Genomic DNA, 27,054 nt, shown 5'->3' on the forward strand with positions numbered 1-27,054 from the left:
AATTATATATGTATAGTTAGGATTCTCACATAAATGTGTGGGATCGAATTTAATACTATTTATAATGATCTATTCCATCTCATGTAGGGATAGTCTACTCTAGGTATAATATGCTCGTATGACTATAAAATATGACAACATAGTTTAGAGGACTGATATGGGATATCAGACCAATTTATATTTATATGAGGGGCTAATGAAACATATTAAATGATGGTTTTGAATACCCATATATTTGGATCCCATATAAGTGTTTGTGGTACAAGATATCACCATTGAAGTATTTGGTAAAATAACTAGAATGTATAAGAAATTGCTTAGAAAATTTTATGAATTTGGATGGATATACATGATCCTCAACAAAACATTCATTATATAATATCATCTCACATAAGTAAGAATAATATTAATAAAGTAGAAGGTGCACAAATTCCTAAATTAACACACATTTTAGATCATAGTCAGTTGACTTGTAGCAACTTATAGTGTTCAATCTTTAGAACAAAACATACTAAAGATATCTAACTTATTTATTAAAAAAAAAAATCAAGACATCTAGAGATAAAAATCCTTCCAAAGTCGATTTAAATAAAGGAAACATCATTAGCAGAAATTTCTCTACCACAAATGTTAATCTATGCATCTCCTCAAAATAAAAAGTCCAACATACCTAAAAAAGGACATTAAGAACAAAGGCCCTTCAAAGATGTAATAATATACATGCACAAAAGGAAAAAAAAAAAGCAATTGAAGGCGGTGTTTCACTCACATAGACTATGTAGAAAAACCAAACACCTCTTCCTTGTTTTGCATTCGAAAAATGAAATTAGTCTTCTTCAAAATCCTCATCCCTAAAATCTGAATTGATAGAATCCAATTTTTCAGAATCTTCCTCTTTATAACCCTAAGCATTTTGCCAACAAAGAGACTCATATTAGGTAGGAAAGATGAAAATTACAATGATGAAGGTTAACATAATTAGGACGAAAATTAATTTGGATTGGAGGGTGAATCATAGAATGCTAGATCAAACTAATGCTTCATATTATCCTTGTGTTCTTTGAAAGTGATATTATTTATTTAATGCATATTCTTAGGTTACATTTAGGTAACAATATTGATAAAGATTATAAATTGCCTTAAGTATTAACTAGTTCTTCTATATAAAAATGAGACCCTCTATGTAGAATCTTGGTGTAGAACTTCAAATAATTGTCTACCTTTAACTTTTAAAAAAAGGAAAAATATTGTCATGACTAGTAATATCCTATATTAGATAGAAAAAGTTTCTATAACTTTATGGTGGATTTCTCTTAACTAGATAGATGATTTTTAATGGTGTGAGAGCTCATTAGGACCAAAGTGGATAATATTTACATAACAAGAACAAATTGTCACAAAAGATATTAGAGTTAATCTCTAAGCTTAGGATGGGATGAGGTCATTACATGACCATTTAAATTATTTTTTTCTAAATGCTCTATGTTTTTGTTGACAAAATCAAAGATGATAAAAGACTACACAATTGAGAATTCTTACATTACCTTCTTCCCTTAAATGATGTTTGCACTATCAAAAAATAATTTTTTAGATTGAAATGGAAATAGGACAGATTTCCTTTTTTCTTTTTATTTTTGCTATTTGGGACTAGCTAAATTGATACTTTACTAAACCCAACACAATATCCTTCACTCTTTAGGTTTTAGCAAGATTTTTTATTATTTATTTTTTATTCAATTAGACTTCTTAATCTACAAACCAAAAGAAAATGAGAACATTGTCCATAATAGGTAAATATCCCCATTCAATATCTCATAGTAGTTCAAATATATATTAAATCTCAAACAATTTTGAAAATTCAAGAATCATATATCTTCAAACATGTGATGATAACTTAGGCCTCTCCCCCAAACTCTAGCTTAGCAAATAAAAGTTAAAAAAGATTTTGTTGAATTTTCTAGCTTGCTAAAGTAGGGCTCAAACCCCAATTCTAGAACAATTCTAACTTGTAAGACATCTTTTTATCAAAGCTAATGTGGTTATTCAATGAACTTATCACATTTCTTGCTCAAATTATTCTAACTTGATTATTTAACCAAGTTAAATACAAGATTAGCTCTTATGTCTATTCTAAATTAGTTTTTTAATCACAATACTGGACTCCTTGCTCTCTACCTTTGGATTTGGTTAAACATACATACATAAACTTTTTGACAAGTACTTTATAGTTGTTGCACCAACTTGGACCTTCAAAATTTTTTGCCAAAACACAATAACTTGAACCTTCCAATATTTCTTAAATAATCAATGTGTTGTTTAAAAAATAATAGTATCTCCCATATAAGATGTAACAATTTTTAAAGAATTACCTTGAAAGGATAATAGTTTCTAAAAAATTGAGGTATTAAAAAAATTTTGCTTTCTCAAATTTTAAAATTTTAAAGAACATAAAGTAAGTTCATACTTTTTGTATAAGAGTTCCTATATTTTATATAGAATGTGCTATTATCTTTTTCTTGAAAAACAAATAAATAAAGAAAGTGTATCTAAATGAAACCTTAAGTATCAAATTTTTTTATCTAACTATTCTAACTTGATATCCTAACCTCTAGCTTCAACTATAATGCTTGTTTCTCTTTGTAGTTTTGCACCTGAATTAACTAATGTGTGTGTGTGTATATATATATCTATGAACTTTTTGGTAGACACTTTTTACTTCTCAAGTCACAAGAAAGCCTCATGACTTCTTAAACATGTTAAGAAATCAAAATATGAAAGAGTGATGATGTCACCAAGGCAACAAACAATATCAAGACAGTTTGCTTATATTAAGAAATTAAACATGTTCTTTTAGACTTGAATAAAATGAAAATTCTATAGGCTTGTTTTGAGTCTTTTCTTCATACAAAATAAATTAAGAATTTTGTTGGGAGTGATTTTGAAAGGTGTTAATAATACTTCTTAATGCTTGAAAACATTTCTTATAAAAATTAGGTGTTTGACAAAATTTTAAAAGTGGTAAAAAATATGAAGTGATGATTCCTAGACAATAACTTCATAAAAAAAAAATCATTTTGCTGTTATATAAAACAATACTATGAAAACATTTTTTTTTAGTTTATATCCAAACATGAAGTGATTCTTTTTAAAAATGTTTATGAGGGAAATGTTATTAAAAAAAATGTTAAAGATAAAGACATTTTAAGTAGAATAACCCCAAATAACCTTTAAGACAAATAAGATTAAAGTAGTATTTACTATATTTATAGAATAGCCAAGGAAACGATGATATTAGGAGTAAAAAGAATTAGTTAGGGGAATTACTCCATTCATACCTGTTCCATGAACTTCTTACGTATGGTGGTATTCAGGTCATCTTGCCAATATTCTTCGAAAAAATTCATCTTGTACACTTTTTAGCCTTGGTGCATTTAAGACTCCCTTGCAAAAAAATTCCATCCCATGACATTCTCCCACCTTCATTGTTTCCAAGGATGGGAATTTGAAGACATATCTTGTTGATGAGCAAAAGCTTTTCAGATTTGGCAAATGATAAAATGTCAAACTCTTTAATCTGGTGAACTCAATCTCATTATCTATTAGTTCATGTCCATCATTTCCCACTATTTCTACTTGGATAACCTCATTCACTGAATCACACATTCTCACCTCTAGTTTTTCCAGATTATGTAGTATTTGAACCATATTCGAGGGAATCACAACTGAAATACCATGATACTCCTTTATTGTCAAAACGCTTAACTTCGAAAAAGACACCCTTGAAAATTGGCCTCGCCATATCTCCACAGTGCCCTTTAAGCTCAATGTTAGTTCTTCCAAATTAGGAAATGCTTCCTGGCAAACCAAGTTACATAAGAGGAATGACATTTCATTTATGTGATTTTTTTTAATAAATAAATAAGTTATATATACACACATATACAACAATCCTCTTTGAGCTTGCAAATAGCTCAATAAATGATAAAAATAAACAAGCCTTCAAGTTCAAACTCACGACCACTTGAAAAATAAGGCTATAATACCATAGTAAATAGAAAAAACTATAAATCAAGTTCATTTCATCTACAAACCTAACATTTATATATTTAATAATTATATTTCCTTCTTGATCAAAGAGCTATTAGGAGAAAATAAGTAAACACTATTATTGTTATTATTATTATAATTGTTGTTGTTGTTGTTTTCCATATAAGGCATAATGAATTACTGTGTCTAAATAATCAAGGTACACTTTGACAAGTTTTGATGCAATGTGGCTAAAAACAGATTGGATCAATATTGCACATTAATTCAAATAAAACATCAACATTTTTTTTTTATTAAATTCTAAATAAACACCACTATAAATTAATGCAATTTTGTATGAAATTCAATTAAATAAACTCGTTCTTAAGGCATCACAAGAAGTGTTTAAGTCTAATTAATATTAATTAAAAATTATTATATTAAAAAAAATCCAAAGTAATTTATTTTTATCATAAGTCAAATAGGATAATTTTATAAATATTTGGTTCTAGTTTCTAGTATTCTTGTACACAATCGCTATGTTTGTTGCACCTCCAAAAAATCTATTACTTGTAATTAATTGTATATTATTCTCCATATTCACATCAGTTTATGTAGTATGATTAATTTAGCAACAAAATATAAGTTTACTTGAAATCGCTTTAAATTCCTATGATATTAAAGTTTAAGATTAAAACAATGTAACATTAGCTAAAAAAATTAAGATCTATAATGTAACATATAAAATTTAGAAAATTCAAGGAAGGGTAAACTCGCACCTGTTCTACCCAAAAGAGTGGCTCAAGTTCACATTCCAAATTTATTTGTTGAAAGAGTATCTCCACTTTATCACAATCGACCACTTCCAATTCTTTCAGAAGTGGCCAGCTTGAACTAAACCTTCCAGAGCAAAATCTTTTCAGTTGGTGTAAACTGAAGAGTGTGAGAGAGGTAAGGTTAGGGAATAAGAGTAAAGGTGAGGCTTCATCTTCATTTTCATTGGCAACAATTGCCTCCACTCCACTCGCCGATATATATAGGTCCTCAAGTTGCACAAGAGCACTCGCCACAGAAACCGGAAAAAGGTTTAGCAATTTGTTGCATCCCCTTACTTGTAGTTTCCTTAATTTGGAAAATGAATTTGCTGGAAGTTGGTCAAGACACAATGCTCTTATATTATCTAGTCCGTCTGTATACAAGGACTCCAAGCCTGGGAGTGCAACCTGTGCAATTGATGATCCCTTTGGTTAATAATATATACATATACATTCCTAATAATTAGACACATGTAAATAGAAAATAAGAGGTTAAAGGAGAATATATCAGTATAACAAAGCACAAAATTTAAACTAGATTGAAGAAGATCAAGAAAGAGAAAAGAAAAGAAAAGAAAAGCAAAAGCCTCTAGATTCTGAAAATCCAATGAAACTTAAAAAAAAAAAAAAAAAAACCTCCAAATTTTCCTTTCGAAATGAGGTAATAAGAGGATTTTTTTTTCTTTTTTCTTTGCCTCTCTTTCAAATTTGATTAACTTCTATGGAAAACGGATTTTTTTTTTTTAAACTTTTATATAAGATACAAGTAATACTTTAAAAAAATTGTGATATCTAAAAAAATTTTTGAAAAATTATTTTTAAAGAAATAAGGTAAATCTATACTTTTTGTATAAGATGTTCTACCTTTATATACAAATTTCTGATTTTTTTTTTTTTTGTTTAAAGTGTACCCAAATGGACACTAAACTATCTAGTTTTTAATTTTTACAACTTTGAATTGGATTTTATGGTAAACTAATTTACAATATAATGCATGGATTAATCTTAGATTCCATCTATAAATTTTTTTAATTATCTAATATAAGACATTATATTAATGGATTGAATTAATAATGTAATTATAATTTATTTGGCAACTTTCTTCCTTCAAATATATAAAATGAAAACAAATTTTAAAAAATAAAAAAATGAAAAAAATAAAAAATAAAAAAAGCTTTTTTTTATAGTTTTTCTAAGATGATTTTGTAGAGTACTGTTAGTTTATAGTTTTAACTTTATTTCATTTTACTTTTAACTTTATTTATTGAGGTATGTTCTTTTTTGAAACTCTTGTTTAGATTTTATGGAGAATATAAATTTTAAGAAAAAAATGAAATTTAAATAAGATAAGAATAAAGAAACGCAAAAGGTGGATGAATTTTTTTAAGGCAAAAGTTTGATAATTGACACTATCATGTAAGAGGTGAAATTTTTAAATACTCAATAAAGGCTAGTGAAACTTAAATTAAAAGCATGACATGTACCTTTTTGACCAAAAAGAGCGATTATTGAATTTTGTTGTCAAGTTCACCTATCAAACCTATTTCTTGAAATAGTATCTCCATTTTACCACAATTGAGCACTATCAATTTTTTTAAAAGTGCCCATCTTGAAGTAAACCTTCTGAAGCAAAATCTTTGGAGTTGGTGTAAAGTATTGAGTATGAGAGAGGTTAGTCTAGGGAATATTGCATATTAATTCAAATAAAACATCAACATTTTTTTTTTGTTAAATTCTAAATGAACACCACTATAAATTAATGCAATTTTGTATGCTCAATTAAATAAACTTGTTCTTAAGGCATCACATGAAGTATTTAAGTCTAATTAATATTAATTAAAAATGATTATATTAAAAAAATCCAAAGTAATTTATTTTTATCATAAGTCAAGTAGGATAATTTTATAAATAATTGGTTTTAGTTTCTAGTATTCTTGTACACAATCGCTATGTTTGTTGCACCTCCAAAAAATCTACTACTTGTAATTAATTGTATATTATTCTCCATATTCACATCAGTTTATCTAGTATGATTAATTTAGCAACAAAATATAAGTTTACTTAAAATCGCTTTAAATTCCTATGATATTAATGTTTAAGATTAAAACAATGTAACATTAGCTAAAAAGATTAAGATCTATAATGTAACATATAAAATTTAGAAAATTCAAGGAAGGGTAAACTCGCACCTGTTCTACCCAGAAGAGTGGCTCAAGTTCACATTCCAAACTTATTTGTTGAAAGAGTATCTCCACTTTATCACAATCAAGCACTTCCAATTTTTTCAAAAGTGGCCAGCTTGAACTAAACCTTCCAGAGCAAAATCTTTTGAGTTGGTGTAAATCACGGAGTGTGAGAGAGGTAAGGTTAGGGAATAAAAATAAAGGTGCTGCTTCATCTTCATTTTCATTGGTAACAATTGCCTCCACTTCACCCCCCGATATATGTAGGTCCTCAAGTTGCATAAGAGCACTTGCCATAGAAAGCGGAAAAAGATTTAGCAATTTGTTGCATTTACTTACTCGCAATTTCCTTAATTTGGAAAATGAATTTGCTGGAAGTTGGTCAGGCCACAATGCTCTTATATTATGTAGGTTGCATACAAACAAGGACTCCAAGCTTGGGAATGCAACCTGTGCAATTGATGATCCCTTTGGTTAATAATATATACATATACATTCCTAATAATTAGATACATGTAAATAGAAAATAAGAGGTTAAAGGAAAATATATCAGTATAACAAAGCACAAAATTTAAACTAGATTGAAGAAAATCAAGAAAGAGAAAAGAAAAAGCCTCTAGATTTTGAAGATCCAATGAAACTTAAAAAAAAAAAAAAAAAAAAACCTCCAAATTTTCCTTTCGAAATGAGGTAATAAGAGGATTTTTTTTTTTCTTTTTTCTTTGCCTCTGTTTCAAATTTGATTAACTTCTATGGAAAACGTATTTTAACTAGCTATGGAAAACGGATTTTTTTTTTTGAACTTTTATATAAGATACAAGTAATACTTAAAAAAAATTGTGATATCTAAAAAAATTTTTGAAAAATTATTTTTAAAGAAATAAGGTAAATCTATACTTTTTGTATAAGATGTTCTACCTTTATATACAAATTTCTGTTTTTTTTTTTTTAAAGTGTATCCAAATGGACACTAAACTATCTAGTTTTTAATATTTACAACTTTGAATTGGATTTTATGGTAAACTAATTTACAATATAATGCATGGATTCATCTTAGATTCCATCTATAAATTTTTTTAATTATCTAATATAAGACATTATATTAATGGGTTGAATTAATAATGTAATTTTAATTTATTTGGCAACTTTCTTCCTTCAAATATATAAAATGCAAATAAATTTTAAAAAATAAAAAAAGCTTTTTTTATAGTTTCTCTAAGATGATTTTGTAGAGTACTGCTAGTTTATAGTTTTAACTTTATTTCATTTTACTTTTAACTTTATTTATTGAGGTATGTTCTTTTTTGAATCTCTTGTTTAGATTTTATAGAGAATATAAATTTTAAGAAAGAAAATGAAATTTAAATAAGATAAGAATAAAGAAACGCAAAAGGTGGATGATTTTTTTTAAGGCAAAAGTTTGATAATTGGCACTATCATGTAACGGGTGAAATTTTTAAATACTCAACAAAGGCTAGTGAAATTTAAATTAAAAGCTTGACATGTACCTTTTCGACCAAAAAGAGTGATTGTCGAATTTTGTTGTCAAGTTCACATTTCAAACCTACTTCTTGAAATAGTATCTCCACTTCACAATTGAGCACTATCAATTTTTTTAAAAGTGCCCATCTTGAAGTAAACCTTCTGAAGCAAAATCTTTGGAGTTGGTGTAAAGTATTGAGTATGAGAGAGGTTAGTCTAGGGAATATTGCATATTAATTCAAATAAAACATCAACATTTTTTTTTTGTTAAATTCTAAATGAACACCACTATAAATTAATGCGATTTTGTATGCTCAATTAAATAAACTCGTTCTTAAGGCATCACATGAAGTATTTAAGTCTAATTAATATTAATTAAAAATGATTATATTAAAAAAATCCAAAGTAATTTATTTTTGTCATAAGTCAAGTAGGATAATTTTATAAATAATTGGTTTTAGTTTCTAGTATTCTTGTACACAATCGCTATGTTTGTTGCACCTCCAAAAAATCTACTACTTGTAATTAATTGTATATTATTCTCCATGTTCACATCAGTTTATGTAGTATGATTAATTTAGCAACAAAATATAAGTTTATTTAAAATCGCTTTAAATTCCTATGATATTAAAGTTTACGATTAAAACATTGTAACATTAGCTAAAAAGATTAAGATCTATAATGTAACATATAAAATTTAGAAAATTCAAGGAAGGGTAAACTCGCACCTGTTCTACCCAGAAGAGTGGCTCAAGTTCACATTCCAAACCTATTTGTTGAAAGAGTATCTCCACTTTATCACAATTGTCCACTTCTAATTTTTTAAGAAGTGACCAGCTTGAACTAAACCTTCCAGAGCAAAATCTTTTGAGTTGGTGTAAATAACGGAGTGTGAGAGAGGTAAGGTTAGGGAATAAGAGTAAAGGTGCTGCTTCATCTTCATTTTCATTGGCAACAATTGCCTCCACTCCACTCCAGGATATCCATAGGTCCTCAAGTTGCACAAGAGCACTCGCCACAGAAAGCGGAAAAAGATTTAGCAATTTGTTGCATAGAATTACTTCCAATTTCCTTAATTTGGAAAATGAATTTGCTGGAAGTTGGTCAGGCCGCAATGCTCTTATATTATCCAGTGTGCCTACAAACAAGGACTCCAAGTTTGGGAGTGCAACCTGTGCAATTGATGATCCCTTTAGTTAATAATATGTACATATACATTCCTAATAATTAGATACATATACAAAGCACAAAATTTAAACTAGAATGAAGAAGATCAAGAAAGAGAAAAGAAAAGAAAAGAAAAAGCCTCCAGATTTTGAAGATCCAATGAAACTTAAAAAAAAAAAAAAACCTCCAAATTTTGCTTTCCAAATGAGGTAATAAGAGGTTTTTATTTTTATTTTTATTTTTATTTTATTTTATTTATTTTTTTAACTTTTATATAAGATACAAGAACTCTTAGAGGGTTACATTATGTAAGTAATACTTTTAAAAAAATGTTTAAAAAAATTATGAATACTAAAAATTTTACTACCTCGGATTTTAAATTTTTAAAAAATTATTTTTAAGGAAATAAGGTAAATCTATACATTTTATATAAGAAATTTTACTTTTATAAACAAATTTCTGATTTTTTTTTTTTGAAGTGTATCCAAATGGACACTAAACTATCTAGTTTCGAATTTTTACAACTTTGAATTGGATTTTATGGTAAACTAATTTACACTATGATGCATGGATTCATCTTAGATTCCATCTATAAATTTTTTAATTATCTAATATAAGACATTATATTAATGGGTTGAATTAATAATTTAATTATAATTTATTTGGCAACTTTCTTCCTTCAAATATATAAAACGAAAATAAATTTTAAAAAAATAAAAAAAATGAAAAAAAAGCTTATTTAATAGTTTTTCTAAGATGATTTTGTAGAGTGTTAGTTTATAGTTTTAACTTTATTTCATTTTACTTTTAACTTTATTTATTGAGGTATGTTCTTTTTTGAAACTCTTGTTTAGATTTTATAGAGAATATAGATTTAAGAAAAAAATGAAATTTAAATAAGATAAGAATAAAGAAACGCAAAAGGTGGATGGATTTTTTTAAGGCAAAAGTTTGATAATTGGTACTATCATGTAACAGGTGAAATTTTTAAATGCTCAACAAAGGCTAGAAAAATTTAAATTAAAAGCTCGACATGTACCTTTTCAACCAAGAAGAGTGATTGTTGAATTTTGTTGTCAAGTTCACTTTTCAAATCTATTTCTTGAAATAGTATCTCCACTTTATCACAATCCCACACTTCCAATTCTTTTAAAAGTGGCCATCTTGAAGTAAACCTTCCGAAGCAAAATCTTTGGAGTTGGGGTAAAGCATTGAGTGTGAGAGAGGTTAGTCTAGGGAATAAGAATAAAGATGTTGCTTCATCTTCATTCTCATTAGCAACAATTGCCTCTAGTACTTCACAAAAGGATATCTTTAGGTCCTCAAGTTGCACAAGGACTTTCGCCACGGAAAGGGGAAAAACATTCAGCAATTCATCACAGCCAATTAATTCCAAGCCCTTTAGTTTGGAAAAGGAATTTGTTGGAAGTTGGTTGTGCCACAATGCTTTCAGATTATCTAGACGACGTACACGCAAGGACTCCAAGGCAGGGAATGCAGCCTATGCAATTGATCATCCATTTGATTAATACATTCTCAATAACTAGACACGTATAAATAGAACAAGAGAGGTGGAGGTGAATATGTCAATATGAAAAAGCACAAAATAAATTCATAATTTTATCTGCGTATTTTCTACATTATATGAAACTAAACTAGACCTCACTACAAGCAGCTTGAAACTCATTTAGAAGGAAAGTTTATTTTTATTAATTGTCTAAAACTAATAGACTTCTCATTATATAATACTTTGGTTTTAGTATTTTTCATTTATTCATTCTCCAATACAATTTTACTAACTTAAAACAAGTAGAGCATTTATATGTTGGAGTAATATGTATATGATTATTTTATCCTAAATTTTTTTGATTAATTAATTATCATTTTTAAAAGGTTTTATTGATGTGATTTGATAAATGGTCATATTAATAATATTAGAACATAAAAACAAATTAACTATATTTTATCTAATATTTACCAAAATATTGATTTACTATCACAAATTATGTAATTAAAAATATAAAATAAAATATTGGTTTCCAATAACTCCAACCTCGTCATTTTATTAATATCTATATTTTGTTTTTCTTTTTCTTCTTCTACATTTTGTTTGGTGATAGTTATTTTTGGGCTATAAACAAAGTATTTCATATTTTAAAACTTTATAACTCTTATAATTAGTATTTCATTCATTCCAAAATCGATTCTTCTCCCTTGCTATTGGTTTAGAATACAAAAATAAATTTATAAGTTTCTTTAAACGATATTAGTATCAATTATTCCTTTCATGAAAATAAAGAGAGTTTAATATTGAAAGAAAATTAACAAAAATATTTATGTTAAAAATAGTTAAGCAAAAAATCATATAATAAAAAAGAATGAATTAAGCCTTCAAATTATTAAAAAAATTAACATAATAAATTCATGAAAAAAGAAAAGTGAAGATTAGGCCTTAAAATTTATTCAGAAAAATAAAATAAAGATAATAAATGTATGATAAATAAGAAAATATAAGAAAGGAAGGAAGACAAGTACAAGTACATTTTACTAAAATTTTATATAATTTTGGTTTTAAAGTTTACTTTTTAATTCTGGTTTTTATTTTTTAGAATATATTTATTTAGTGTAAAAGTAGTGTAAATAAATACTAGTAATGGCAGAAATTAGATATCGAGTAGTAAGATACCTGTTGACTGAAAAATGTCATTGACTCCTGGGTACCACTGCATCTTGTGGAGTAGAAGCTAATGAGCTCTGGGAGATCACTCAACTCCAAATGTTGCAGTTGAGGAAAAGCTGATTCCCTTCCATGTTGTGTGGGAAGAGAGAAAACATATTTCAACCTCTCACAACTCTCTAGTCTTAGAATTCTTAAGTTACCAAAAGACCCCATCGGAATTGGGCCATGGCATACTGCCTCCAAGTTATCTAGGCCATCAAGGATCAGTTCCTCCAACATACAGAAGGTATTAGGTGGTGGAACCCATTCCACTGAAGTACTGGAATGAAGGATGTATTGAACGGTAGGACATCCAGAGAGAGTGAGATACTTGAGTTCAACGAAACCTTCCTTGTCTAACTCATAAACCACATGCTTAGTATCATCCAATTCCCCCAAGTCTAGAACTTGACTTCTCTTCAACAGCTTGGAGAAGCACTTCACCATATAAAGACTTGTAACCCCTTGAAACACCAACCTTCTTGAGGAGGCTTTATACTCATCATTTCGTATCCGGTAAGGGCTTATTACTATTGAATATCTGGTCAAGTTGAGGTTTTCGAAGGGCACGCCATCTTCTGGAAACAAACTGAGATTTGATAGTTGTAACTCCAAAGTCCTCAAACTAGACAGGTGTTTCAGCTCAGAAAGGCAAGCATTAATTCTTTCTCCCCTATTAAATCCTTCCGCCTCCCATTCAATACGAAAACTTCCTTTCATACTCAAATACTCTAATTGGGATAGACTTGATATAACATTTCGTGGAATTACTTCAAGGCTATCGCAATACCGCAAATCCAACATCCTTAGATCACTCAATTGCGCCACTTCATTTGGCAGCTGTTCAATGTTGGACTCTGCCAAACTAAGGACTTGTAGTTTCTTCAGTTCTCCAATTACTGTTATGTCTTGGATCTGGCATTGATTTAGACGCAATGTTTGAAGATTTGAAAGAAAACCAAGTGATGAAGGAGATGGTGTAAGAGACACTTTAGACAAATCTAAAATTCTGAGTTGTTTGGTGTCTTGGAAAAAGGCATCTGGAATTTTCAAATAAGGATCATCATTACTTGAATTCAATAAAAAGAATTCAAGTTGCGGACATACCAAGCCCTGTGGAAGCTCATCCATATTTCTGCATATCAAAGAGATGCGAGTGCAATTTCTGCACTCATCCGTCTTCTGCCATTCTCGTAATTCAGCAGCTTCTTGTGATCCAACAGCTTCTCTCACCACAAATCGATGAGGATCTTTGGATGCAATTGATCTGGCAACATCACGAACAACATCATGCATTCTGACAAAAGCTTGATCAAAAAGCAAGCTCGAAGAGCTATCACCATCTCCTTCATGGTCAAGCAACAAGCTTGAGACTTTGAGGTTTTCCACCAATGTAATTAGTTTATTTATTGCTTTCTCCCATGAATATGTTCTTTCAAACAAATTCAAACACATAGCAAATTGTAGCAAGCGATCCATGGAAATATCACCATCCCCCAGCAAAGCGCAAAGTAAAAACAATGACTTTACTTCATCACCTTCCAAATGGTTGTAGCTCAGCTCCAGACATGAGTAGACGCCTTTAGTTACTCCTCTGATGTTTGTTGGTGCAGACCTTCTCAGTTCTTCCAACGCATTCTCCCATACACCCACCATCTCACCTCTTAATGCATTTGCAATGGTGACAATTGCAACTGGTAGACCGTCACATTTTTTAGCTACATCAACTGCTATGGGACGCAGTTCAGGCTTCTCCACGGATTCACCTGCTGTCTTCTTGAATAAATTCCAGGCTTCATCTTCACTTAAATGTTGAAGATGGAACTCCTTTTGAGTATACATATCTTTAGATAAAACCTGACGCTCCCGGGAAGTCAGCAGCACTTTGCACCCCTTGTGATCATCTCCATAAGGAATTCCTATTTTTCCCAACCCAAGTTTCTCCCAGATATCATCTAAGATCACCAGGATTTTCTTCTCTCTCTTCAACCTTTGCATCAGGCGACCTGCTCTATCCTCCCCCGCCTCAAATTTCAAACCCAACATTCTTGCAATTTTTTCTTGAATTTCTGTGATGTTGGGAGTTTGGGATATGTGTAACACCAGGACCACCTTGTGAAAGAGCTTGTCTTCCTCCGCTTGTTGAGCTACTTGTTTGACAAGAGTGGTTTTGCCCACGCCGCCCATTCCCCAGACACCGAGCATGCGCATATCTTCGTTTCTCAAGGCCTCCATAATTTGGTTAAAAGTAGACTCTCTTGACTGGAAAGCCTCATAATCTTTGAAAGATGCAGAGCTGATGAATGGAGGAGGAGGAGGAGGAGCGCGATGCGATACTCTGCCACCAAAGTTATGAGCTTCTTGGATTTTATCAACAATCTCCGCAGCCTGCTTCTTTGCTTGCTTGCTTAGCTGGTAGCGGGACTTTAAATAGAAACAGCTCTTGCTTGCTTTCCTTTCATCTTCATTGAAATCATCTCTCTTTTGGATGATCCCTTCTGCATACGTCAGCCACTCCTGAACATCAGAAAAGATTTCATCCCTTTGCCTATTAGCATCATCCACAGGTATCTGCAGCCTCTCCCTTTCAAGATGGAGACTCTGAATTTTTTGGTTGAGATCCGTAATGTTGTGACGGTAGTTAACCACATAACCCAGTGGACGTATAATTGGACCAACCAGGTACTCTGCAACTTTTGCTGCAACGGAAATAACAATGTCAACCATTTCCAACTTCTTTTTTCTAGAAATAGATGGGAATTGAGCAAAGGCAGATAAAGAATTAATAGAGCAACCACAGCAGGAGAAAGACAATACACGAGATTGATATTTGATTGAAACTGTTGTGACAGAAGAAATGGAAGGCTTGAGGTATAAAAAGAGCAGAGTTTGTGGAAGAGAGCTGGATTGTTTTTTTTTCTTTCAGGAAGAGAGGAGAGGAGAGGAGAGGAGAGACAGAAATCAGGAAAGTGGAAAAGGAGAGTGATTACTGGTAAAGAAGAAGAAATAGTTGATAAAAAAGAGAAAAGGGTTACAGAGTGAAGAGATTGAGAAAGCTTTGGATTTTGGAATTCAGTGATCCCCAAAACGAAATAAGTAAAAGGCTTTCTGGCAAGAGGGAGAGACGGAGAGAAGGAAAATGAAAAAATGGGAAACAGCAGTGAGTATTGGGTGATAAATCGACGAGGAAACGGTTGTTTTGGTGAAAGGAGAAAGGAGAGCAGCAAGCCAACTTCAGAATAGCAGAACAGCAGAATTGCAGATTCCTGAATGTGAAAATAGTTTGGTTAGAAGGAAAGGGTGTTTTATTAATAATAGGAAAACAAGTGATGGCACGCATGGAATCTTCTGAGTTCTTGCTTTATGGACTTTCGCCACCTAACCTCCATTACTCACCATCATCATACTATTATTATATTCACAGAATTTTTAAAAAATATAACAATTAAAACTTCCATTTCTAAATTTACGGTATCTCATGATAACTCAAATAAAAAATTGCATTCAATTTAAGCATCATATTTTGATGTTATATTTTTCAGATATAACTTTAAATTTTAAAATTTATACCAAAATTGTTTTTTTCAAAAATAATTAATATGTACCTATAATTAAGAAGACTTCACTATATTTATAATCTCAAAAACTTTATGGAATATTATAATATCACTCTATTAAAATTATTTATTTATTTGAAAAAAAAATTATTCATTATAAATCTCAAATTAATAATTATTATTTTTTAATATTTTTATTTAAAAGGTTGTGAAAATATTAAAATCCTTTGTTTCCATGGATGTTGGATTATGAATCACCTATTGTGCCAACTAAATTATTTTTATTTATCATTTATTGGGATTTAATCTCATTATTATGTACCATCATATTATGAAATTTTAAACCCTTTTATTTATAGTAAAAGAAAATAAAAAATAAAAAATAAAAAATGAGCATGAATATTAGTTCACATTATAAAATTTTATAATTAGAAGGGTCCATTAAAAAAGAAAGTCATACATTTTTATTTATATTTTATTATTTTTATAATTTTATGATTTTGATATTTGATTTTATGTAAATAGTGAATAAAGTTATGTATTATTGAAATAAATAAAGAGAATTCAGTCTTGGGTTAACACCTTGGAGGCAGCAATGAAATAAGGCCCTCACATGAAATGAGAAAAATTAGAAATTAATCAAAAAAAAAAACCTATTTGAAAACCCACACATTAAAAACAATTGAAAATTTTATAAAAATAATAATCTTCGAGAAATTTGAAAACAACAATAATTAAGTGTATTTTCATCAAATTTCTATAATATTAATGAAATTAACCTTTAAAATACTTTTAATCATTTACTTTTAAAAAATAGTTAATTTTTTTCACACCTCTAGGTTTAGTATATCATTAGTTTCAAATTTATCATTTCATCATATAACACCGTTATAGATATATTTTATTTATAAAATTTAATTTTTTTTAAAAAAAGAATTATGTTTTTTAGAAAATTATAAAATATACTTATTTCATAAATCATTTTTGAAAAATAAATTTTATAAAAATAATAATTTAATAATGGTGCTAAGGGATGAAACTTGGATTCAACATTGATTAAGTGTAGTTTTATTAAATTTCAGTAATATAAATGGAATTATCCCTTTAAAAATTAAAAAACCCCTTGAAGATTCACACTTCGGGTTGAAAATTGGAAGTTTCATAAACAATCGTGAAAAATGTAAGAGTGAAAACAACCTATTAAAGAAAAAGAAAGTTCCAAAAAAGGGTTTGTAAACCAACAACTTGAAAAAGGATTATTTCATTAAAGGAATGAAATAATTATTGATTTATAAAATCTCACCTTCTACGTCTTTTGGGCTTAAAAATATTCATTTTTAATAAAAATATGTTTTAATTTAAAAAAAAAAATTTTTGTAAAATTTATAAATTTTAATTTTTATAAATTTTATAAAAATAATAATTACTTTTTTTTTATGGAAATTAAAAGAGAGTGATTACAGGTGAAGAATGAGAAATAGTTGATAAAAAAAAAAATTGAGAAAAAGGATTACAGAGGGAAGAGATTGAGAAAGCTTTGGATCATGGATTTTACTTCTTGGAAGCAAATGGAAAAGAAGCAGAGTATAAGTTGAGGTCTTGAGGGGAAAAAGAGGAAGAGAGCAGGAAGGGAATTAGATACTGAGTATTTTAGTCATCTCATGTATCATCTACAATCATTTTTAAATATGGAGGTTTAACAAATAAAATTATTATTTAAATTAATAAAAATAAATATTAATTAAAATTAATAAAGGTAAATACCTCAATTTGATTATATAAAATAAATTTTAACTTTGTGGAGCAATATTAATACGTAAAGTAAAAACTAAAGTAATTTAATTATTATGTTTACAGTTATTAAAAAGAATTTCTACTTGTCAATTAAAATTAAATAATAAAAAATTCTCATTCCAATTGTATGCATATTCAATCAAGACTTTTGTGGTATTCAAGAATGGAGAACTAGTTGCTTTATTGATTCTTATCAACAATTCTTTTCAAGGAATTTGGACCGCTTATTCAAGTGGTCCCCATGGATGCTTCACTTTACAGCTAATGATGTGAATAATGGGACTTAAAATAAAGTGAAGCATAAATGATGGCTCTCAAAATAATTTGAACATCAAATATCTATAAAAGGTTTGGCCTATTTTCATTGATTTTCAATTGATTTTTAGATGAGATAGTCAAAGTTCTATACAAAAATTGGTATGGATTTACGTGTGTATTTTCTAAAATTCTTGTTCTAGGGGGGAAAAATAACCATATTTTCCGCATCCAATCTTTGTCTTAGGATTCTTGCAACCGTTATAAAAAATGAAAGCGAAAAAGAAAGAGGAAAAGATGAAAAAGGATTAATTTATATATATACACATATACCCAAAGTGCTTATTTATTCCTTTTTCGCTTTTCGTTTTTGCATGCCTTCTTCTTCTTTAGCTGCAAGTGCTTTTCAGACACCGCAATCTATGCTTAAAATCATAAACAAGAGAATTATGAAACGATCTCATTCCCATGTGAGTTTGGTAATGAGTCGATTCTCCATTATTCACATCATTAGCTGGACCGCTTTACCTGGACCATCATTCACATCATTAGCTGTAGATGCAAGTGGTCCAGGTAAAGTGAAGCATAAATGGGGACCACTTGAATAATGGGTCCAAATTCCTTGAAAAGAATTGTTGATAAGAATCAATAATGCAGCCACCTATCCATTCTTGAAGACGACAAAAGTCTTAATTGAATATGCATACAATTGGAATGAGAATTTTTTATTATTTAATTTTAATTGACAATAGAAATTCTTTTTAATAATTGTAAGCATAATAATTAAATTATTTTAGTATTTTGGAGATGGGGTTGGAATTGTGTTCCTTCATTCTCTCACTTTCTCTCTCCCTCTCGGTAATCCCCCAAACCCAATTTAGGGGTAAAATCGAAATTTAGAAATTAATAATTAGTTAAAGTAATTTAATAAGGGTAAAAATGTCTTTTCGTATTTAAAATCCCTATATATAAATTAGATTTTTCTTATCTTCTCTATTCAGAAAACCCTTTTACACAGAGATAAAAAAGATCAGAGAGCATAAGGCTGAAGATTTGTAGGTTTAGGGTTTGAAGATCAATTTTTCAGGTAAGATTTTAATCCTTAAATTAATATTTTATATTCGTTAATTAGTTTTAAAAACTTTAGATATTCTTTGGAAGATCTCAATCTAGATTAGGGTTTGTTAAATTAATTTTTAGATCAAAAGACTGGAAATTTATGAATGTGAATTAATTTGTGATGAAAATAGGAAAATTTAGAAATTTTCTATTAAATAGAAAACGAGATCAATGAAAAATCAATGGAAGAAAAGAAATTTTAGATTTAGAAAATAAATAAATAAATTGTTTGTGTAGGCTTTACATTTGAAAAAAAATAAATTGGAGTACGCATGTGACTTAGGCATTGGAAAAGATTGTATATGTAAATATATTTTTATAATAATAAATAATGAGAAGAAACATGAGGCTTATTGTTTTATTCTTAGGGCTTTGTGCGTATAATGAAGATAGGAGGGTAATGGATTGGTTATATATTGAATTTGAAAATTAATAAAAATTATAATATTTAGTTTTAAGCTAACAAAGGAAATATTAATAATAATAATAGTTTCCTATATAGGTTTTAATTTAAGTTAAGTATATAAAGAAATAAATAGTGAGGGTAAGATTAAGAAAGAAAATGAATTTTATAATAATTTGAAAACTCACTAAATTAATTTATTATTGTTTAGTAAGTTGAAAAATAATATTGGGTAGTAATAATATTAACATAAGAAATTAATTAGGATCCTAATACTAAATAAAATATTTTTAGGATTTTCAAATTTATATGTTTGGATAAATAATCAATAATCAATAATCAATATTGTGTATGATATTATGTTAGGTGAGGAGGAAATTCTTCAGAGTTAAATACTTTAAGATTTTGAGTGCTTTTTCAAGGTAAGGGAAACTCACTAAATTAATTTATTATTGTTTAGTAAGTTGAAAAATAATATTGGGTAGTAATAATATTAACATGAGAAATTAATTAGGATCCCTAATACTAAATAAATTATTTTTAGGATTTTCAAATTTATATGTTTAGATAAATAATCAATAATCAATATTGTGTATGATATTATGTTAGGTGATGAGGAAATTCTTCAGAATTAAATACTTCAAGATTTTGAGTGCTTTTTCAAGGTAAGGGAAATTAATGCAGATTTTTATAAAAGAAAATAATTTTTTTTTTATGTTGTATTTTGAAATGTGTAAAAATATTATTTTTATCTTTTCGCATGGATCAAATATGTGTTTTGTATGGAAAGCATATTTGAGAATTTTCTTTGTTTATGAAAAGAGAAAAATTGAGGAGATATGATATTTTGTTTTGTAAGTTTGAATTAATGAAATAAAGTGTTTGACTCTAGATTATATGGCCTTAGTCAACGGATTATAATAGTTGACATTATGGCCCTAGTCAACGGGCTATAATTGTTGACATTTGTATGACTCTAATCAACGGGTTAAATAGTTGATATTATATGGCCCTAGTCAACGGGTTATAATAGTTGACTTTATGACCCTAGTCAACGGGTTATAATTGTTGACATTTGGCTTTGTTCACCTTAACTAGAACAAATTTGAAACTAACCACTCATTTATGAAGTCCCACTTAATTGGGCACCATTTGTTATTTGATAACCAAAGTAAATATATTTTGAATGTATTTGATTTGGTTTTTATGAGAAATTGTTTTGAAATGGATATGAGAAAGTTTTGTTGAAAAGTTTGAATGTATTAGTATTTTGAACTCAAAACTTTTTATGAAAATAAATATATGTTATATCTCCTATTTGCAAGCACGACTGAAAATGTTTGATTCATGAAATTGTATTGATGTTCTTTATTGAGCTTTAAGATCATGCCCTTTTGTTGTTAATTTTTCAGGTACTTTCAGTTCGGGCGAGGAGTGATGGCTAGGCTTGGGAATTTTTCTTTGTTAGGATTTTGGTTCAAACTTTATTTTTGGACATTGTTTAGATGTTAAAATTTAATTCCCGTTTAAATTATTTGAATTTGGAGTTATTTGGACAATAACATTCTGATTGATGTGTTGGTTTTTTTTTTAAGTTGATACTTGGAAATTTTAGAATTTTGTCCTACTACTTTGAACATGAATTTGGTAATTGGTAAATTTCTAGTTACAATACAAATATTTGTGTTGTTTCCACTTTGAGCCTTTGGGTTTGGGGTGTGAAATAACCATTATGCCATTGGAGTGGATTTTGGGGCGTGACACTGTAGACCCTCAATTTTTTCCTCATAGCACATGTCTTATTAGATACTTATTCGATACTTTACAGTAACTCCTTGGTGGCCCATATCTACTCACATTACTTACCTTTTCTTGAACCACCTCGGAGACTCTGATTGAGGGATTGCCCAACCCCTTATTATGACCTTGACAACTCTAATTTAGACTTAGACACTTTCCTAAACGCCTTAGGCCCACTTAGACACTTCATTGGGCTTAGTTTACTTAGGTCCACTTTAGCACTTTTTTTTTTTAAACCCACTTTTTATATGACTTGCATGATTGCATGGCCTACATGACTTGTATGGCTTATATAGATTTCTTTATTATTTTTATTTTATTTTATTTTATCTTATTACAAGTTTTCTAAATCATATTTCTTGGCTTTTTGGGCATGAGGAAACGGGCCGCCACCTATTTGGAAGGAGAACCAACAAAATTTTGAAAAAGAGGAGATTTTGTTTTTTTTTAGAAGGATAGCACATATATTATTTCCATGGGGGAATCGGTCGTAAAAAGGAAGGCATGCATTACATAAAAAAGGAAAGAGAAAAAAGGGATTTTCCTCGAGCAGATTTGGGGAGTTCTTTGGGGGAAGACTGATATATATACATGAGAGAGGAAGAAAAAATGAATTTTTTGGAGGATTCTTTGATGGTCAAGGGCAGAGAGAGAGGTTGTCAAGGGAAGAGGAAGGAAGCATGGAAAAGACCAGTGGGAAAAATCTGAGAATACAAAAACCAGTGGAGATTTTCTCACCGAAAGGAAGTGTTTCCAGGTATGTTTACTGTAGACCCCTTCTTGATTCCGATTATCCTTTTGATGTATGAATTTTTGTTGGATTCTGAGTCTCGTTTGGATGCTAGGGGGTAGAATGACGGAGGTCATATGTTTGTCTACATTAGTACTTGATTGCTTCTATAGATGTTGTTGATTTGTCTCTTTGGAGTTCTCTAATTTTGATTTAGGGGTGAAAAGTTCTATTTTTTTAATTTCCTATGCATTACATGAGAACTATGGCTATACTTGTTTGCTGGAATATGCTCGTACCTCTCTCACCATTCCAAGCCCATTGACAAAGCAATGGAATGTTGGCTTGGTTTGGTTATTCTTTTTTTTTTTCTTATCTCTACTCTGTTTTCTAGAGCTCTTTCTCTTTGTGTTCGTTTCTTCTTTTCTTTTCTTTTTCTAGTTTCTTTTTTTTTTGGGTACCCTGTTTCCGTTAGGCAGTAATTTCTGGAACTCTTGGAATGGGAAGAATTCTGTCCGGCCAACGTTCTACCTTCTCCGGATATCTCACATCCGGAATTCTGTCCGACCGACATTCCACCTTCTCCGGATATCTCACATCCGGAATTCTGTCCTGCCGACATTCCACCTTCTCTGGATATCTCACATCCGGAATTCTCTCCGCTGACATTCCACCTTCTCCGGATATCTCACATCCGGAATTTTGTCCCGCCGACATTGCACCTTCTCCGGATATCTCACATCTGGAATTATGTCCGGCCAACGTTCTACCTTCTCCGGATATCTCACATCCGGAATTCTGTCCGGCTGACATTCCACCTTCTCTGGATATCTCACATCCGGAATTCTGTCTGACCAACGTTCCACCTTCTCCGGATATCTCACATCCAGAATTCTGTCCGGCCAACATTCCACCTTCTCCGGATATCTCACATCCGGAATTCTATCCAGTCGACGTTCCACCTTCTCCGGATATCTCACATCTGGAATTCTGTCCAACCAACGTTCCACCTTCTCCGGATATCTCACATTCGGAATGTCCGACCAACGTTCCACCTTCTCCGGATATCTCGCATCCGGAATATCCGACCGACGTTCAACCTTCTCCTCTATTTGCTTCTTTGATTGGGAATTTATTGTTTTTTTAATTGAATTTTTGAATCATTTTTCAACTAAATATTCTCAGCATTGAAAAATCCATCTTTAATAATCCTTTGCTGCCATTTTTCCTCTTGGCATGCACTTCCACTATTTTCTTTGACTTTCAACCATTTTCTTGATTTTCTTGATTTTTCACAAGCATGAACAAAATTCATGATTCCAAATAATGGAATTTATAGAATCAACTCATGCAAAATTAATTAGGGCTTTGGAGGGGGGCCCGACATTCATGATATTTCCTCAAATATTTTTTGTTTGATATTCGATTGATTGTGCTTCATTTTGTGGTATATATGAGATTATTTTGGATATGTTATTTGGCTAATTTTGTTTCCCATAAAGGAGTACTAGCTTGCTACCCAGGTATGCTCTTCCTCACTTATTTTCGAGAATTATGTGGGCACGTATGCTATTGGTGATTAGATCCATACATGATGTGATTCTTAGATGTTCAGATACATGCTTGATTTGCTTAGATAAAACAAATGTTGTATCACATCTTCAAACTAATCTTTGATGTCTTGTGATAGCGCTTAAGAAGCAGTCCAAGTACGTACCCTAAATCTTCTTCAAGATTGTGATTGGTTTTCCTATTAAGCATGCTTTTTTTCAAAATCACCTAGCCTACTTAGATATCCATGATTAATCGTTTAATCGCTATATTTCCCTCAACTTAGTCAGTAGAGACCTTTTTAGGGCTTAGAGGGGTGCTACCTCCTAGAGGTACCTTTCCAATAAGTAACCTGATCCCCGGACTTAGACTCAGGTTTCCCAAAGACATGCTTTTTTCCAAAACTATGGAGTCACTTTTTAGGGTTTTTCTTTCTTGTTTTACTTTCCCTTTAAAATAAAAATAAAATAGGTGGCGACTCCAACTTTTCTAAAATTAATTTTTCACAAATAAAAAAGCGAGTTTTGCCGATCAAGTGGGGACGCACGTGAAAAATGCGGGACCACAAATTGGCGACTCCACTGGGGATTTTGAGGATCAAGCTTGAACACTAGTTGAAGAAAATGTGGCGTTTAATTGGTCGATTAGTGGGTACCCCTTTTTTTAGGAAAGGTGATTTGATTTGCTTGCTTGTTTGGTTTTCTATCTTAACATGTTTGATTGCCTTGGATAATCACTTGATTGTTTTGCTCACTTTAACATGATTCACTCTCACATATGTTAGATAGGACTTTTGTTTGTTTGATATTTATCTGCTTAGCATGACTGTTTGTTGCGTTTGCCTTGAACGATCACTTAACTGTTTGCTCACTTTAGCATGATTCACTCTCACATATGCTAGGTAGGACTTTGATTGTTTGATATTTATCTGCTTCGCATGATTGCTTGTTGCATGACAACCCTTTCTCTTGCATGTTTGTATGATTGCTTGTCTTTGTTCACTATCTCACTTTAGATCTTAGGTTTTTTGGATGCACCCACATCCTTCATTGTGCACTTTAGATTATCCTTGAGTGTTGAGAGATGGGAGAGCCTTCACCATTAAGAAACCCCTTGGGAACGCGAGGAAGTGCATGTGTGGAGGTGATGACCACCTTGCATGGAAGCACCCCGTCCCCTTAGAGGCGTGCAGAGGGTTGCGTACCGCTGGAGGGTACGATCGCTTCTGCTAAGGATCCTTTAAACCACCCATTCCAACCTATAGAGCCACCTCAACCTTGTAAGTTAACCTAGACCCGATTAAGACTTCATTCCTACACATGGGTGCATCTGTGGACCTTCAGAGCTGCCTTGGTCACGATTGCGATTGGTTATCCCTTCCGTAGTCTCTTTTTGGTGTGATCAGAGATGGGTATCAGATTGAGTACATTTAGGTTTTACTTCTACGCACTTGATTCCTACAGAGTCACATTCGTACCGTACCTTATCCAGTGTTTCCATATTTGTCCAGAAGCGTTTACTTTGACCGATCTGGATTTGCCCTTGTGGATTAGAGTTAGAGGTAGATTAACCAGAGTATCAGACCAGTCAGATCAAAGATCAGATCAGAGGGATATGGACTCACAGATAGTTACCGTTGACCAGTTTTCCACAGCCATGGCTTCTATCCAGGAGGCTATAGCTAACCTTGGTCAGAGAATAGATGGACAGCAAACCCAACAGGTCCCAGTTCAGGAGAGTGCCCAGTTCGATACCATAGTACCGCCACCATCTCTGCCTAGTCAGTCAGTACCACAGACTGTACCTTTCACTCTGCATAGTCAGATCGAGGTTGCCCCGCCTCCTGTCACATCGCCTATCCCGACTTCAGAGGACCCACACACACGTATGGATAGACTTGAGTAGAAGTTGAGACAGATGAGGGCTTCAGACGGAGTTGTTACTTGGGAGGATTTTGATGGAGCACCAGTGGCTAGTTTGTCGGCCAAGTTCAGGATGCCCGAGATTGAGAGATACACAGGCATAGGCTGTCCTCGCATCCATTTGAGGCTCTATAGTACAGTTATAAGGGCCCACAGACTGGATGAGGCCTAGATGGTTATGCTTTTCCTTATGTCTCTGAGTGGTACGACACAACGTTGGTTCGATTCATTAGATGTATCACGCCGTAGGATTTGGGATGACTTGGCCCAGGAGTTTTTGAGACAGTTTGCATTTAACACTGTCATTGATGTTTCGAGGAGAGAGATTGAGGCATTACATGACAGAGTACTCAGTGCATTTGATATCCCGCCTAGACCCATTGAGATACTTATTTGATATACCTGCATTGACTGGTAGACTGATGAGATGGCTCGTACTTTTGATAGAGTTTGATATCCAGTATGTTTCTTAGAAGTCTATTAAGGAAAGTATTATCGCCGATCACCTAGCCTCACTACCGACATATGAGGATAGACTAGTTGATGATGATTTTTCAGATGAGGAGTTTGTTGCTATGACCAGCTTATCAGGATGGTGCATGTACTTTGATGGTGCAGCCAATCAGTTAGGGTATGGGATAGGTGTTCTGTTGGTTTCCCCTCAGGGTGATCATATTCCGAGGTCCGTTCGTTTGGCATTTTCTGATCGACATCCTGCCACGAATAACATAGTTGAGTATGAGGCTTGTATCCTTGGTTTAGAGACCGCATTAGAGCTTGACATTAGACAGATGGAGGTATTTGATGATTCCAATCTGGTACTTAGACAGATTCAGGGGGATTGGAAGACTAGGGATGTGAAGCTTAAGCCATATCACGCCTATTTGGAGTTGCTGGTTGCGAGATTTGATGACTTGAGATATGTTCATCTACCTAGAGCGTAGAACCGGTTTGCCTACACCTTAGCTACCCTAACTTCTTCTGTGGACATTCCAATTGATGTAGTTATACGTCCATTGCTGATTGAGTTGAGGTCTGCACCCGCCTACTGCTGTTTGATTGGAGAAATAGAGGTCCAGGATGATCTTCCTTGGTATCATGACATTTATCAGTTTCTTAGATCTGGCACATACCCTAAGGTAGCCACTTCCAAAGACCGGAGAGCACTGAGGAATTTAGCCACTAGATTTGTGATTTGTGGATATACCTTGTACAGAAGATCAGTTGATGGTATGCTTCTATTATGTTTAGATCGAGCCTCTGCAGATCGAGTGATGAGAGAGGTTCATGCAGGAGTTTGTGGTCCGCATATGGGAGGACACATGCTAGCCTGTAATATTATGAGGACGGGTTATTTTTGGTTGACTATGGAGACAGATTGTTGTCAGTTTGTTCAGAAATGCCCAAAGTGTCAGATTCATGGTGATCTTATTCATGCACCGCCATCAGAGTTACACGCTTTGACATCGCCATGGCCATTTTCCGTATGAGGTATTGATATTATTGGGAAGGTTTCACCAAAATCTTCCAG

At 31.4% G+C, this 27,054-nt stretch overlaps 1 protein-coding gene across 9 annotated transcripts in view; it reads right to left on the reverse strand.

The window, feature by feature from the left end:
* The window catches only part of LOC100855173 (probable disease resistance protein At4g27220), a 49,645-nt gene extending 33,893 nt beyond the window's left edge, over window positions 1-15,752 (reverse strand). For 4 of the 9 annotated variants that reach the window (XR_009467904.1, XR_009467905.1, XR_787703.3 and 1 more), the window contains exons 1-7: window positions 12,360-15,752; window positions 10,713-11,174; window positions 9,235-9,678; window positions 7,031-7,474; window positions 4,806-5,249; window positions 3,336-3,855; window positions 770-904 (exon numbers count right to left, since the gene is read on the reverse strand). Coding sequence is in view for 5 of the 9 variants with exons in the window: in XM_010662948.3 (XP_010661250.1) it covers window positions 3,373-3,855; window positions 4,806-5,249; window positions 7,031-7,474; window positions 9,235-9,678; window positions 10,713-11,174; window positions 12,360-15,119 (5,037 nt within the window). In the remaining 4 variants the exon portion in view is untranslated. Of the gene's footprint in view, window positions 1-556; window positions 905-3,335; window positions 3,856-4,805; window positions 5,250-7,030; window positions 7,475-9,234; window positions 9,679-10,712; window positions 11,175-12,359 lie in introns of those variants that run through there. The other 5 variants (XM_010662948.3, XM_059743300.1, XM_010662950.3 and 2 more) reach the window with 5 other exon arrangements.
* Between the last annotated feature and the right edge of the window lie 11,302 nt (window positions 15,753-27,054).

Source organism: Vitis vinifera, chromosome 15 (assembly GCF_030704535.1).
Source record: "Vitis vinifera cultivar Pinot Noir 40024 chromosome 15, ASM3070453v1".
Classification (NCBI taxonomy): Eukaryota; Viridiplantae; Streptophyta; class Magnoliopsida; order Vitales; family Vitaceae; genus Vitis; species Vitis vinifera.